General features: G+C 46.6%; 1 protein-coding gene and 1 long non-coding RNA gene across 11 annotated transcripts in view; both read right to left on the bottom strand.

The window, feature by feature from the left end:
• SLC41A3 (solute carrier family 41 member 3) overlaps positions 1-8,131 on the bottom strand; it is a 31,093-nt gene extending 22,962 nt beyond the window's left edge. The window contains exons 1-2 of one of the 10 annotated variants that reach the window (XM_041425565.1): positions 7,948-8,131; positions 5,901-6,217 (exon numbers count right to left, since the gene is read on the bottom strand). In XM_041425565.1, the coding sequence (XP_041281499.1) occupies positions 5,901-6,191 (291 nt within the window). In that variant the 5' untranslated portion in view covers positions 6,192-6,217; positions 7,948-8,131. Of the gene's footprint in view, positions 1-1,209; positions 4,656-5,900; positions 6,218-7,248; positions 7,267-7,947 lie in introns of those variants that run through there. The other 9 variants (XM_041425570.1, XM_041425563.1, XM_041425564.1 and 6 more) reach the window with 9 other exon arrangements.
• Positions 8,132-11,788: 3,657 nt separating this feature from the next.
• On the bottom strand, positions 11,789-13,746 carry LOC121347164. Its single transcript, XR_005954181.1, has 4 exons — positions 13,670-13,746; positions 13,156-13,319; positions 12,611-12,667; positions 11,789-11,882 (listed from the first exon to the last, which is right to left on the bottom strand). It is a non-coding gene; the product is annotated as an uncharacterized LOC121347164 (long non-coding RNA).
• Positions 13,747-15,687: the final 1,941 nt, after the last annotated feature.

Here is a 15,687-nt window from a genome sequence, read left to right as displayed (position 1 = left end):
CCATCAGTTTGGATACAGTTACGTTTTTGAACACAGCTCAGTTCTTAGCAAGCGAATTGATTTCTGCTAGACAAAGACCTGTACCTCCAAGGTACAGAGTGGGTATGTGCTATGTCTTTTTCCTTCTTTGAAACAAATGCTAACTATCAACATAACATCTTGGGCAGTTTGAGAACTTCTGTAATGCTGCAAGACAGGTCTGTGCCTAAGCACAGCACAAGGTGGAGATGACAAACACAGCCCAGCAGCAGCCTGTGCCACTCCAGTTAACCCTTCTTTGATATTCCTTGTGCTCCCTTTAGTTGGACTTCTCTGCCTTCTTTGTTTCTTCCAGTGCAAGAAAAAAACAAGCAAGGTATTGTCTTTCCAAACATTCAAGGATCCATATTTAGCTCCTCCTGTGGTATTAATGCCAGAGAGTCCAATGTACTCCAGTGAGCTCAGAGTGTAGGATATATCCTTGAGAAACTCTGCCAGCCTTTTGATTTGTAAATCCACCAGCATTAGATGCACAAATGAGATCAAATTTTGCATTTCTATTTGTGCCACCAGTACAAAGGAAAGACGGATGGGATAGATCCTGCTTGGGGGCACAATGGTGTAAATGCTGCAGCACTCCCTGGCAGCCAGGGGAAGTTATTCTAAATTTATACCCACCTCAGGAACTGCCCAAGAAGCACACAGTTTGTAGGCAAGGCTAATCATTTTATGGTGGCATGCCTCTCATCACGGTATCTAAATGATTTCTAGACCAAAGATTATATTAGGTTGTTTGCAAAGAACTGAAAGCATGAACTTGCCTCTAAGTAAAACAGGTAGTTAATAACAACCCTGACCCAGATCTCCTTATCAGCAATTTTTGAAGGAAAGAAATGATATCATGCAACAGGGGAATATGCTGCAGCCTGATCCAGTTGCTTCACAGGAATCTTTACCAAAGTGCTCAGCTCCACAGAGAAAAGGGAGCACCCAGTCTAACACCCAGACAGTGCTAGGCAGCCGTCTGAAAACCAGTATCCCACACCACAAGGAACCCAGCTACTGATCTAAAGGACATGGATGGTGTCCCTCCAGCACAGAAAAAGCCTACAGCCATACTGCTGACTGGCTGCTAGGACCACACTCATTAAAAACAAACAAGCTCAAATACTCAAGGTCAGAGCCTTAGCCCACCCTCTGACTACAAGTTGCCTAATCACAGGTACCTACTTGAACAACATCCATCAAGAGGCCAGCAGCTACCATTCCCAAGCCAGCCAGAAGGAATGGCACAAAAATCTGGGAGGCAATGGAGAATGAAGTCTCTGGGAGAAATCCACTGGCTGACCTGGTCAACTTGCAGGTGAAACCTCTCAGCTTCTTGCCGTGGAAGCACAGTTCCAGCTGTAACTGGGTGACCACCATGGTCACACACTGTTACCCCATGCTCAGCAGGAAAATGGAGGGAGATCAGGACATGACACAGATCCTCTCTGTAGCTCTCTCCAAAGCCAGAAGGAATGTTTTTCCTCAAACTACAGCAACGATGCCAAATTCCTTTAGTTTCTTCTCCTTCTAGGAGCACGTCCAGACGATTGCAGCAAGGGTTTCCTCCAAAATTGGTTCAGCTGGGTTGAGCCCAGGTGGCAGCAAACTCGGTGGACACAATTTCTCTGATTTATATCCAGGGGGGAATTAAAAAAGAGAAGAGAAGATTGTAGAGATGCTTGTGGACGAATAGAAACGAGCCCACACCCCATTCAGCTCCCACCACTTCAGTAAAAACCAGTAAGACCTGCTCAGGCTACAGCACTGAAAGAGTAACAAGTCATACAAGAATCCCTCAGCGTGCTCAAACACACTGGTGTCCTTTCTCCTCGGGTTACATTTCTTGTCAGAGCGCGGCGCGCGTTTGATACGATGGTTTAATGTGTGAGCCTGCTGTCAACCAGCCCAGCTCCCTCGCTCCCACCACAAGCACTGCAGAACTTTCCTCACTGTCCCGAGGCCGAGGAGGTGGGGAGTTACCAACCAGGATCCATTCTGCACTTCTCCAAGGTGAAGAAAGGTCAAGGAAAGCAGGAGCCCGGGCTTCTCTCAGCTGACGGCGTTACGCAGGTCCCGTCCCCAGGCAGGTGACACGGCTGAGCCGGCTGTGACACAAGATCTGCCCTTCTAGACCCCGGCCCCTCGTGTCCGCTCCATGGTGGGACAGAACAATCAGGCTGTGCCAGCTGTACCTCTGAATGACTGGCTCTCAGGGGGAAAAAAAGTTCAGAGAACCGGCCAATAAGCTTCAAAAGCAAGCACCCTTATCTGCTGTCATCACTTCAACTTTCTGCTAGTTTGCAAAGGCCAAGATAAGAGTCCTAGCCGAGCTCATTTAAGGTAGCTCCATAATCTCTCTGCACAGAGGGAAAGGGCATGCTGTGAGCTGGTCACTCTTCCTGTTCTAAAGTTAAACATGCTCCTCCTGCATGCTCCTGGGAAGTACTGTCTTTGAGAGGAGGGTCTCACCCCACAGGCTTCATGGTTAAGGAGTTTACACAAGGTCAAAAATCAGAGTTGCACCGTGGTTACATACGGCAAAAAAATTTTGTATCCTGCTCTGTAAAGGCTTCAGCTCAAAGTCAGGCATGCAGGGAAAAGAGTCATGGTATTATGCCTGGGCTCTTTTCTAATAATTATTTTGGGCAAACTAATTGAATCAGAGGGTCAAACAGCTTTAAAAACCACCTTTTAGGGTGGATCAACCCCTTCCCTCACATTCCCTGCAGAGAGGAAAAGGCTAATGGCTTGTGGACTCTGTCCTTGTGACAGGGTCCCCAGCACTGCGGGGGAGTTGGAGAGAACATGACATGCTTGCAGCTAAATTGGGAACTGAGGAAGCTCTTGGCCCTTTAGACAGTGCTTCTTTGGTCTGAGTTCACACCAACGGAGGTGACAGAGCAGATCTCCCTGGAAGCAAGGCAGAGTGGAAAACAAATGCAAGCTGCAGAGGCTGTGTCCTTCGCTGCTTTCTAGGCTGGTATTTTGGTACAGCCTCTAAAACCTTCTCCACTCCCAGCTGCCTTGGTGTGTACAGTGACTCCACCACCTAACAATGGTCCAGTTAGCTGAATGCTAACAGGAGAGCACATTTCAGCTAATCTAACTGGAAAAAAAAAAGTCCCACAATATCTGGAAGAGTCAGGTTAATAAAAATCCTGTAATAACCACACATGACCCAACCTCTTTATACCAGCTGGAAAGAGGGAAATGACAGTATGGAGGCCCAGTTCTAGTTAGTAATTCACAGAGGCTTCAAGGAAACAAAAGATAATTTCTGGACAAAAACATAGGTTTTCCAGTTCTAATAATGTGCCTACCTAGTCGCACCTGCCACTGTATCAGCTAACCAGATTGATGACAGGCAGAAGCATTAATGTAAAGGAAATATCAATGAGACTGAATGACTCAAATGACATTAAAAAACACAGCAGCAACATATCCTGTACTAAAGCATCAGCCTGACGGGGTTTATCAGTTTATCACGCTCCATCTCTCTCCTTCTAAGCAAGCACCATAAAAAGCCCTCAACCGATAAATCAGCATGCAGGGAGGTAATTGGTGCAGGTGACCCATGTGTGTACACTGGGCCGTTTTATTATGCATTTAAGGAGCCTCTGATAAAGAGCCACACTATGTTTATCAGCAGAGAGATGCATCACATTTTTCCTAGCAAAGAAATAGACCTTATTTGTCCAGAAAACATATATTAGGTTTGAGAAGAAAGAAAGCATTGCTCAACAGTGGGTAAAAGACTGTAACTAGCTAGAGAAAAAACAAAACAAAAAAAAAACCCCAACAGCTCATGGCTGTGCCACTCAAGATGGCAAAACCTAGAGAGGTGCACTGCTGCCCTGCTCTGCACACAGATACATCCTCATGTTGCCAGAGAGTCAACAAGTAGCACTGTCCTGGAGGAGTCAAAGCACAGACAGCCTCCTGGGTGAGCCCTGACCCTGGCACAGTACAAAAAACAGAACAGAAAGACAGCAAGTGTCTGAGAGCACAGTTTCATGCCTACCTTGTCATCCCTGCAAAGACACAGACATGACAGAAGCTCTCAGAACGTGGCAGTGCTGGCAGCAGGCAGCACTACCCCAGCACCGTGGGCTCCCGGGAGAGCGATGCTTTCCAGGGACTGCACGTCCAGCTGCTCCAGCTCTACACTCCTGACTCTGGCAGCTCTCTCTTACACCAAGCAGGGAATTTTTGTTTCTAACCTTGCTCTTCTCCTCCACACTTTAGGAAAGGGCAGAGAAGAGAACTTTTGTGGAGAGATGGAAGCAGGCAGATGGAGAGTGCCTGGGGCCCAGGGACTCTCAGGGAGCCACTGCTGTCCCACAGAAACAACAGCAGCAGCCAGGCAGAGGCCAGGACTGGCTGAGGAAGGGAGGGCAGCAGCAAGTCCTTGCTGAGATGTGCTCAAGCAATTCATGGTCATGCACAAACAGCCACTGAGCTCATTGCCAAAAGCCACATTTCCTATGAGATGTTGCATGGGTTGACTTCCCATACTTTGAGCACTACTATGATGGCTTTTAGTGAGATCTGTATTTGCAAAAACAGAAAACAGACTTTTGCAGTTTCAGAGGAGAATGAGGTCTGCCTCACATTCTGTTCATATTAGTGGCTCAGTTTCGTTCCCTCTAGGAAAAAAAAAAAAAAAAAACAAACCAACACTCCCAGGGAAGAAACATTGAAGGAAAAGTCCTCCTCCAACATCATAAAACCATCTGCAATCCATTTCACACTTTAATAACCCACAGTAGGAAGAAACATACATTTAATGTCAGAGATCCATAGGAACAGTCAGCTCTAGAAAGTCTAAAAAATAAAAATGGAAGTGGCTGCTCAGTGTTCAAGGCTCTTGGGAGCCTTTGTCTCTAAGGAGACAAAAAGTAGTTTGACACTGGATTTTGCATTTGCCTGGTGTTCTGTGATCTGACTAGGCATTCTGCTGGGTATCAAGTACATGCTAAGGTCAGTTAAGGATACTGTGTCACTCCTAAGCCTCTATAGCTCTTCTAGCTCAGGGAGATCAGCCCTGGGTTAATGACAAAGGAACACAGCTCCACATTTGTGAAAGTTGTCAATGTAAGCACTGCAGATTCTCTGTCCCTGTATCAGATAGGTCAGGGTAGCTTGACCTCACAGCTAGTTAGTCAAATAAAAAGGTTAACAAAAAGGCATGCTGTAAGAGGAGCCCAGAGTGCAAAGGCATGGTAATTTATAATCAGCTTTAAAATGTCTAAAATTAGGTGCTGATCATTGCCTTAAAGGTCTGTATTGCATAGGAGGAAAGGCCTTATCCTGATTCCCACAGAGTCAGAAATGGGACTTAAGGAATTCAAGTCCTCTGTTGTGAGGCCTTAAGAAAGGACAAGGTGCACAGGCAGGGCTGAGCTGTTGTATGAAATGTTAACACTGCTGGGCTGGTTGATGCCTTGTGCAAGGAAGGAGAGGGTGCAGGATTGCCCAGAGCCACATCCATGAGCAATGTCACCCCTCTGTCTGCTACAGGAAACACCGTGCCACCCCAGGCTGCACTCACCCACCCTCTTCCCAGGACCAAGGAGAGATCTCTGCATATTCCTAATCACAAATCAATTAGGACTCCACATTCCCAATCAGCCTTCATGTACTCTTTAGTACCGTGTTCTCTTTTTAATCCAGAGGAAAGGCACCAGAAAAGCACCACGTGTCTCTTGAGAGCTGTACAGTACATAATAGCTGACTTTGAGGGACATGCTGGCATAGGAAACTGCTGCAAATCCTCCCTTACTGTGCCATTCCCAGAACAAATTCCCTGCCTGTGAAGAAAAGTCCCCCACTTATCCCACAGCAGGTATGTCAGATGAGTTTCTTCCCCTTACCTGAACATAATCCAAAACCATGCCTGCCAAGACCATGCCAAGCCCAGCTAGGAGGTATGGCAGGAGCACTTGCAGGCAAATTGAGATTGCTGACTCTTCCTGTGACTTTGCCATGGCTGCTTTCTCCTCAGCCAGCAGCTTCTGCTGTGCATGCAGAGAGACATCCTCTGCCTCCTGGCTGCCAAGTCGGCTCTCTCTGTGTTTACCCTTGCTCCTTCCTTTGTGCCGGGCTCGCTCTCCATTCCTAGACCTGCCCTCTTTTCTCCTCTGCCGAACTTCCTCACCTTTCATGGTGGCTTTCTTGAATCACCGTTTTTCTGAAAAACAAAGTCAGAAACAATGAGATAACAAAAAGAAGTATCAGGTAGGTGAGAGACAGGAAATTTGGCGCTGTGTGCACTCCATTAACCTGAGGCAAACTACCACTTACTCCCCAAACCCAAGATACTCTGCTGGCCCCAATACTAGTACTTTATCTTCAATTTTGTATAGGGTGGAACCAATCTCCCTTTCTGTAGTTGCATCTCTTCCTAGACCAGTGCTCATGCTGCAGCGCTTGCTGTGCATCCTGGCTGTTTCCCTGAGAACACCCAGAAGAATAGTGCTGCACATGGCCTGAACTTTTGACCCACCAGCTCTTACACTGGGAGTCACAAAGAACTTATGAGCCCGGCAGAATCCAACCCTTTTCAGGACCTGACCCCTAGCCAAGAAATGGGAGCAGGTGACTTCCTTATATCCTGGCATCCCACAGTTCAGCAATGGACTAGCATCCAGGTGTGTACTGTGCTTACTACCTAGCATAGCTGTCCACCACTCCTCTGTAACAAGACATTACTTTGATCTTCGTGCTGATCTGGATACGTTTCCTTCCTTTTGTGCCTTAGTTGACACACATGCACTACATGACTCATCTATCTACAGAGAAGTCGCCACGACTCCACAACATCTTACAAGAAAAAATAAACATGCAAAATTGTAACCAGTAGCCCTTTTGCTGCCATCAAATCTCATTCCTTGATGGAACTGTCACTCATGCTGCTGGCCCAGGCAGTGCCCCAAGTCTTTCACCCATCACCTCCTGCCAGTCCTCATCGGGATTAACCTCTGCCAGATGTTCCCTGATGCTCTCATTTCCAGGACGGAACACCCCGAGGCCCTGCGCTACCCCAGGCAGGACCAGCCCTCTTCTTCCCCCAACATCTGGAGAGCGGAGGAAACAGCTGGGAGGCCCCAATGACGGCTGGGGGGGAGTGGAGGGAGGGAGGAAAGACGGGCAGAGAGATGGGGAGGAAACTCCCGCTCTGCGGGCGGAGGACCCGCGGCCCCGTCCGTGCGCGGCGCTTACCGGCTCCGTGCGCTGCCCGAGCCGGGGCTGTCCCCGCGGGGCCGGGGCGATGCGAGAGCCGCCGGTCCTGCCCCGGCGCCGTGCCCGCACCCTGCTGCCGCACGCCCCGCCACGCCGGCAGCGCCCCCGGCCCCCTCCCGGTACCCCCCGGCCGCAGCCGGACGCTCCCAGCAGGGACGGGTGTCGCTCGGGGCCCCCGCTGTCCCAGCGCTGTCCCCCCGCCGCTCCCGAAGCCCGGGGAGGATAGCAGGGAAAGGGTGACAGCTTCCAGCGTGGGCAGCGTAAACAGGAGGCTGCAATTCAGAGCTGCGGAAAGACGTTTCCTCTGTTTGGGTTCGTCTGGGTTTTTGTGTTTTTTTTTTTTTTTTTTTTTTTTTTTTTTTTTTTTTTTTTTGGTTTTTTTTTGGGTTGGTTGGCGGTTTTTGTTTTTTTTTTTTCCTCCTCGTTTTGGCATTTGCGGGAGCTCGCGTTGCGAGCTTCCTGTGCAGAAGCCTGCCTCCACCACCGGCAGAGCACAGCTCCCGTTCATACGGTTTTTCTTCCCCTCCCGTTCTGCATCAGCGTGTTAGAAATGTGATTACAGCACCCATCACTTTTAAGCACATAAATCTCGTTAAGCACTGGAGTAACCATACTCATGCAAGTCTCCTGAATCATGCAGCTCAAATTTCCAGAACAATTGAGGATATTAAACCATACCTCAGTACCAGAGCAAACTTATATCCTGCTGAAGTCTCTCAGATGTCATGCTATTCTAAAGGGCTCTTACAGATAAAATGGTGCCCCTGGCTCAAAGCAGGGGTCACCAAAAGGAGTTGAAGGTTTTGGTAAGTGGCAGTAACGAAACCCTGCAGCTGCTGCGTGTCGAGGGTGCACGGTGGCTGTTGAACGTCACTCTGTAAGGGCAAGGCTTTAAATTTCAACTCACTTGGTGTAATTTTACATCTTTACTTTGCAACTAATACTTCCCTGAGAGCGGTCAGAAGCCGGTGTCTTGGTGTGAGAAACAAGAGGGGAAGGAACACGGTTTCAAAAAGTAACAACGTTGCCAAGACAGTTTTAGACCTGTTAAGCGTATTCTCCTATCATTTTACCAATGAGCTTCAAAGTAAAATATCTACAGAGCAAGCACAAAGTCTCCCGGGGAACTTGATTGACAAGGGCACTTCGGTAACGCTTCCAGCTCAGGAATGCAGCTGATCTACGGGGATCTCTCACCTGGGGCTGAGCTGCACCACAAGAGCTCCCAGCCCTGCCAGAGCTGTGTTGTCCGTGTGCCATGAGCTGCTGTGCCAGGCCCTGGAGCATCCCCAGGGGCTCTGTTTGCTCAGGCTGCCTTTCAGCAGCGGCACAAGGCCGCACCTTCTCGGAAGTGCAGCAACACTGTTTGGATGGATCCTGGCTTTGACGTAAGGGAGCAGTGGCTGGACCTTGATTGCAAACAGAGGTGCAGTGACCCTTCAGACAGGATAGCTCAGCTGCTCCTTGCAGCCTGGGAAGTGCCTGTTGGCACAAAGCTGAGCAGCCTCATGCTAAAATGTTTTATCTCCCCCCTGAGTTACAATTGGCAGGTGCTGCTTTCCTCTGCTCTCCCACTGAGGCGCAGGCAGCACCAGCAGTTGCAAGGTGAGGGCTCAATACACTCATTTCTGTTTCTCTCTGCAGTGCTTTTGAAGACTTTCCTTCAGCAGGGAAAAAATAAAAAAAAAAAAAAGAATAAGATTAGTATTCCCTTTGTCACCTCCATGCTGCTTCACAACAGGACTTTCTGTCCAGCAATTATTCCCTCAGCCAAGAAGAGTGAAATTTTACAGCTTTCTTCAGTAGTCTGTCTGAAGTTGTGATTTTTTTATTTCCTTCCCAGTTTTCTCCTATAAAATGGCATTTCTTGGGTAAGTAGGGAGTACTGGAGATATTTCTCAAATATAAATCTTGATTTATGACTTCAGTTAGCCCTGGTCACAGACTTAGTTGGACTCCTGAGCCTTGAAAGCTCCCATGTCACCACTGGGGTTGTATTAAGGCTGTTGGAGACTGCTGCATGGCTTACCGGGCTGCATTGCCATCATGGGACATGCCTCTGGATACCCACCTGCTGCAGCTCAGGGACACATAAAGAAATATGCATTCTCTAGCCTTTCTCCTCTGTGAGACAGTGTTAGCTACAGGCAGTGCAAAGAATTATTTGGAGATATGTGCATAGACAGACACAGGCAGTGTAAAACTGATACATGATCAATACTTTTTACGTTATAAATCTGAGGGTTTAGTGGCAGGAAACAGCAGGAAATTCCTGGAGCTGCTAAAGGGGGAGAAGGAGACTTGTGTTTTTGGTTTTCTTTATGTAATCTTTGAAGGAAAGTGAGCTTTATTGTCTGCTAGGCCAGGCCAAATAAATTTTAGATAGCTGTGTTAATTTTGTTCTAATCTCCACCTTCTTCTCTTTCTGATACAAAGTTCTGGAAAGTCCAGATGTTTTGTGTGCACCAGTGTTACTAAGAAAAAGTAAAAGTGTCACCTCCTACCTTCTTTTTCTCATCACCTCCCCTTTTTATAGGCACTCAACACTCAGTTGCCTTTGCCCTTGGGCAGTTGTTAAGCCAGGCTACAACAACAGACTCTCCCTCAGGTTTCCTGTATGGAAACAACCCAGCAGAGAAGAGCACAAGAAGTGCGAAGACCTGGTCTTTGTAGAGGGACACTTCTGTGTTGAGTTGCAGCACAGCAGTCCTTTGTCAAACTATTCTTCAGAGGAATAAAACCAGCCTAAATCCCCTCGCTTCCCCAGCACTCTGATGAGAACCATCTGTGCAGGTTTTGCCACCTACCAGAGTCCCAAGGGTGGTATTTGTGTTGCCTTCTATTGCTTGAGGCCTTTCCACTCTCCATCTGCCATTAGATGGCAGCAACTGAATGCGAATGAGGCTCTGCAAGTCCTGTTTATCCTGCGGCTTCTGCAGGGATTTCAAGCTTTTTGCTTCTAGGTCAATGGTTCAAATCTGGCCCGGGTCAGGAGGGGCCAGAGATCTTTATAAGCCGACACCTGTGGGAGCAGTTTGTGCATTTCTGCTTCTGATCTTGCGGAGGAGTGCCCTTCTCATCACTGGCACTAATTGGCACCAGTGCTTGACACACCAACAAAGAGGCAGAAGATGCTCCAAAGAGATGAATTCTCCTCCCTGAGTTCTGTATGACTGGACAAAGGGGAGCGTTCATCCCTGTGCTGCCCTCGGTAATGATGCCAGAAGAATGTGCTGGCCCCATTCCTCCTCTAAGAGAGTAACTGCCCAGAATTATCTCATTCCGGGCAGGAGGGTGACAGTTGGGGTCTTTCAGCAGATAAAATTAATTTGTTATTAATTTGAGATATGATATTCGGACAGAGTAGTGATGGCGCAATGAAATCCTGTCAAACATGTTGTAATACCTATGTTATTTACAGCCTCTATAACTGCAGGGACCAACTCCATCCAGAACTGCCTTACAAGGTGACCTAATTTGGAAAAGAAAACAGATACAGAATTTTCTCACATTAAAGGAAACCTCACTGTGACTTCTTCCCTTACAGTTTTAAAGCCCTGTGAAGGACTGGAGCAACTGATACTCTCCAGAGAAACCCATGAGATAAGAACTGAGCCTAGCAAGCATGTGATTGTGATACAGTTCAAGCCTGTGTGTGTATCGCTCAGCTTGTTCTATGAAGATTTGAGAAGCATGTCACTACTTAAATCCCTCTGGGCAGCTGGGCTCCCCTCCAACACACAGATTTCCCTTGCTGCTAATGAATCAGCCTCTTTTGCTAACTTACCTCCAAAGCTCGTTTACTTGGAAACCCAGGGAGCTTAGGGAACAGGGTTCTCTCCGTGCATAACAATGACCTATTTGAGATACTTCTCCTCACGAGGTAACAGAGAAGGGGCAGCAAAAGAGTGCTTCTATCCAAAAGGCATTTGCTGGAATCAGTCCTAAGCAATGCCAGCCATTTCCATTTTGAGAGCTGACATTTCATGGTGCCAGTGCCACCACACAACAGAAAACGACAGTGTGAGCCAGGGATGGGATCCAGCTGTTTTATTTTTAAGGACACGCAGCCAGGCCCGCTGTACACGTGGGTATTATTGTCCAAACAGCCCCCTTCCCAGAGAAACTGGTAACCCAGAATGGAAATGCTCCACAGCACTCCCAGAGCAGCATGGCAGAGAGGCCAAGGGCATGCTTCACACATCTGGGTGTGTTTACATCGCTGGGCTCTCTCAAGTATCATGAGCAGTACAGTAGGGAAAACAGAAATGCATTAGGGAATCTGCCCTTCCTCACTGAGCTCCATGCTGAATTAGCAGCACAGCTTACAGGACTGCAGGAAAGAGGCACCTGGTGGCCTTACAGGAAATGCTTGGAAACAGGAATTGTTTCATGTGCTGTCTTGCTCTGAGATGTGGGCTACTGCCCAAGCTTGGGAAGAATTCAAGCACTTTGTGATTTTCTCACAGTTAGTGCCCTGAAGCAAAATGTGAGGAAACAGATTATATTGTATTCATTTTGTATTTTATTTAACCCAAACCTCACCCATCTGATTACAAGTCAGAGATCCCAGGCTGGAGCTCTGTGGTTTCAGCACATCTATGGTTGATATCCTGCAAGGCAAGAGAGGACCATTGTCCTGTGTGATAATATGTCTTCAGATTAACTCCTGGTTGAACTGGAGCATTTCTGTTAGAAATTCTGTTAGTATGTCTTTATGAGGTTTAATTTTACCCATTTCAGTTTTCAGCCCCTGAAAGTAGTTACATCTTTATGACGATATAAGCTCATTTCCAAGCTGCCCTTTCCCTTCTTGTCATTCTCCTGGAGTCCCTCACGTTAGGAGAAGCAGATGAGCTTCCACTCCCTTGTGTGAGTTTCCCCAAAACTTCCCACTTAACCAACTTTCCAAATAGTGTGCAAAACCACAGAGCCCAGTACTGGCCAGCAGTGCTGAATCCAGAGAGAACCAAACTAACTGCCCTATGGCAGCAGACATTTTTTGTCAAACCAGTGACCATTTCAGCCCTGCTAGCCCTTTAAAGAGCGGCACGTTGGCCCATGGATTTTCATACCTGAAGTTTGCCTGTGCAGCAGGAGACTGTCAGTGTGTTATAGTGTCACTTCAGCCCATCAATAACAGATCTCTGCCTGTAACCTGTCAGCCTAACTGCATTAATTTGAAGGGACCCGTTTTTCCCTAAATAAATGTTCACTGGTGTTAATTACCCAGTTATTTTCATTCATGAGTCACCTCTGAGCTCTTCCATTATTTTGACTAATAACTCTGTCACAAGCAGTGACACAGAGCACAGCCTTTTTCCATTCTCCTGGAACATACCTGTGCTTTGCTGCCTCTGCAGGGTACATTTCTCACCACCAACAACAGCTCAGGCTACTGAGTAAAAGGGAGAGAAAAAAAAATAAAATCAGTGTTTTCACAGAATCACAGAATGGTTTGAGTTGGAAGGAATTATTAAGATCATCTATTTCCAACCCCCTTGCCATGGGCAGAGTTTTTTTCTAGTTACCAACAGGCAGTTACTCAGTCTGCTTCATCTCCCAAGTTTACTCATGACTACATCAAATACGCTCCGTTCAGCTAATGCTATTTTTAGTATTAAAAAGGGAGTCATCTTCCTGACCCCTGAAAATTCAGTAAGATATCATGATGAATAATAATTCTTAGTCATCTCAGCATGTTTAATTTAGCATAACTGCACCTTTGCTAAGAAACAAGATGGCTGTATTTATGCTAAGCCCTGCAATTAGTTCCCTGTAGTTCACACCAAAGTATGAGGTAAAAGCTGTACTCAGTGTTTCTCAGTTTCCCAGTTTGCAGTGATCACTTCAAGGCACCTTGCAGAACCATTCAAGAATACTTACACTTGCAGTGCCCTGGTACAGGACACAGCCTCATAACAGGTTTTAGAGGTGCTTGAGCATGATGGAGGTGGCAGTAGCAACTCTTTCTGCTGGGATGCAGCAGCTCCAAATGTAGGAATGTAGGTAACAAGAGCATAATTTCTTCCATTCACTTCTGCCTGGAACTAATAACTCAAAGTAAGCCAGTGATCCCTGATTTTTTTTCTCTTTTTTTTTTTTTTTTTTTTTTTTTTAGCTCTTAAAATAAACCATCTTTCAAAACCACTCAGTTTTGCAGAAACTTGGATACTATTGAATATATTTGGAGCTGTGTCACTGCCCCCAAGGAAGATGAACAAAGCAACCTTTCCCTACAGACAAATGCCTCTTGCTTAAGAGGAATTAAATATAGACACTTATTCCTTAGGGCATGGCTGTACTGAAATGAATGTTATTAAGTGACTTAAAAATTATCATTTTGAAATGTCATTCTGGTTTGTTAGAATATTTCCTCAGGAAACAGTTTCATTCTTACCTTTTGCTGATCTGTGTTATGAATTGTTGCCTTTGATTTCTTAGCTGTTTGCTGCTGCAAATAGCAACAAACTTTCCTTTCTGAACTCCTTCCAGAAAAGCTGAAGCTTTCTTGAGAAAGCATCTGCGAAGTCCCAACAATATTGTTTAGCAAAACAAAATATACACTAGAAGTGTCCCAAGGATCCCCACAAGAAATAGCCTCAAGCTTGGCAGTCTTAGCAGAAACTCAGGGCTTAAAGAGGACTATGAAGTCTGAGTGTGGACACATTCACTACCAAAAATAAGCTTTTAAAAAATGTAGTTATAGAATTCCAGGGACACCTTTTCAAAGGAATTGTCTAACAAGGCAGGTGCATTTTGTGTACCCTGTCTCAAGACTTGCCAAATGAATGTGTAAACTGCACATAGTTATTATGCAAATGTATTTTAATCCCCAGACGTCTCAATGCAAACCTCTCACAGGACAGCATTTAGACCTTCTGGAAGCCTTGGGAGGCACCAAGGTCTGGGCTCACACCTCTGGCAAACCCTCAGACTGTGCTCTTTACTCAGCCCTTGGTCACCTGGGGGCCCAGTGTCCTTCCACTGCTGTGAACAGGCACACACAAATGCCACAGATCACCTTCTAAAATCAGGACCTGCCTGTGGGCTGGGTGGCAGGGAAGACATTTCAGCAGCATGGAAATAACAGAGTCATATTTCCTCCAAGGATCCTTGAGCAATTTACGAGCTTCCTCAAGAAGATTTATTTGTTAAGAAGTATTCTGAAAAGTTGATAAATGTTACATAAATGTCCTGATGCTGCTGTTATTAGGCACAAAAAGGCAGATCATGGAACCCAGAGTCGATCCCCTTCAAAGTGCAAATACTGGGGTATCTCCCCATCAGTTACCATGCACTCACAGGGTGCTTCCCTGGCTGCAGCCCTGCACACCTGCAAACTCTTGCTCACGGTGTCATTTATTCATGTCAGTCCTAATCTGACAACTCTCCTCACTGAAAACAACAGCAACAACTTTTTCAGCACTTCAGTTCTGTTTCAGTCATGACTTTTCTCCTTTTTCTCCCAAATACCAAGCAAAGCTCCCAGCTTCTTTTCCCCATCAGTGTGCTCTCCACAGGCAGGAGAAAGGGATGTTGCTCATCCTTAGCCACTGCAGCCCTGTTCTGACCATGTCACCCAAAGGCAAAAAGAAATGAGGGGGAAAACTTATGTCCCTGCTCTGCAGCTGGGCTGCAGCGTGTCAGCCTGCTCACGTTTTTAGGAGGTTTGCAGCTGCCTGTTACTCAGCTCCACAGCAGAGGCTGATCAGGCTCACGGAAAAGGTATTTATTTATAACTGGCTTGTGAGATGGACAAGTGGTTTCTATATTTAATAGAAAGTGTTCCCAGCTGATTAACCCTGGTAGTATTAGGTTTGGGGTCTTGTTTGTTCTATTTGAGCATTAGCTACTATACTTATCATATTTCCAGGTCCAGTCCTCCACAGAGTGGAGTCCCATAGCATAATTGTTTACTGCTTAGAGAGGGAATATTTATTCTCAACCTGTCAGAAGATCCAGACTTAGAATTGTACAGTCAAGAGGCAAGGAAGACAGTATTTTTCAAGGTTTTTCTGTGTTCTTATTTTGTATTTGAAAAAGAGAATTGGTGTTTGAATACACTTGATGCTTTGTGCTGCAGCCACCAGTACCACATGAGCCCCTGTCCTGTGATCTTGTAGTAAGATCACTTCTGCCTTTTGAGGCCAAATTCAAGGGCATGCTCCCACCTAAACAGCAAGTTTAGAAGCACTGCATGAGATCTGCTGGGGGGATGCCCACTTCAAAGGAAGTGTGAGCATGCATTTCTCAGTAGCTCCATGCAGGGGGGTGGTGAGGTGGCTGCAGTGCCCATGTGCAGAAAACAGCTGGATGCAGGCAGACACTCACAGATGCTTCTGGAGCTGCCCTGCCCACCTCTGACAGCTCTCTGCAATCAGTCTCCTGCCACCATAGCACAAAGGCAAAAGACAC

The sequence above is a fragment of the Onychostruthus taczanowskii genome, unplaced genomic scaffold (assembly GCF_017590055.1).
Source record: "Onychostruthus taczanowskii isolate IOZ18803 unplaced genomic scaffold, ASM1759005v1 scaffold9, whole genome shotgun sequence".
NCBI classification, from domain to species: domain Eukaryota; kingdom Metazoa; phylum Chordata; class Aves; order Passeriformes; family Passeridae; genus Onychostruthus; species Onychostruthus taczanowskii.
This window is presented reverse-complemented; position numbering and strand designations above follow the sequence as displayed.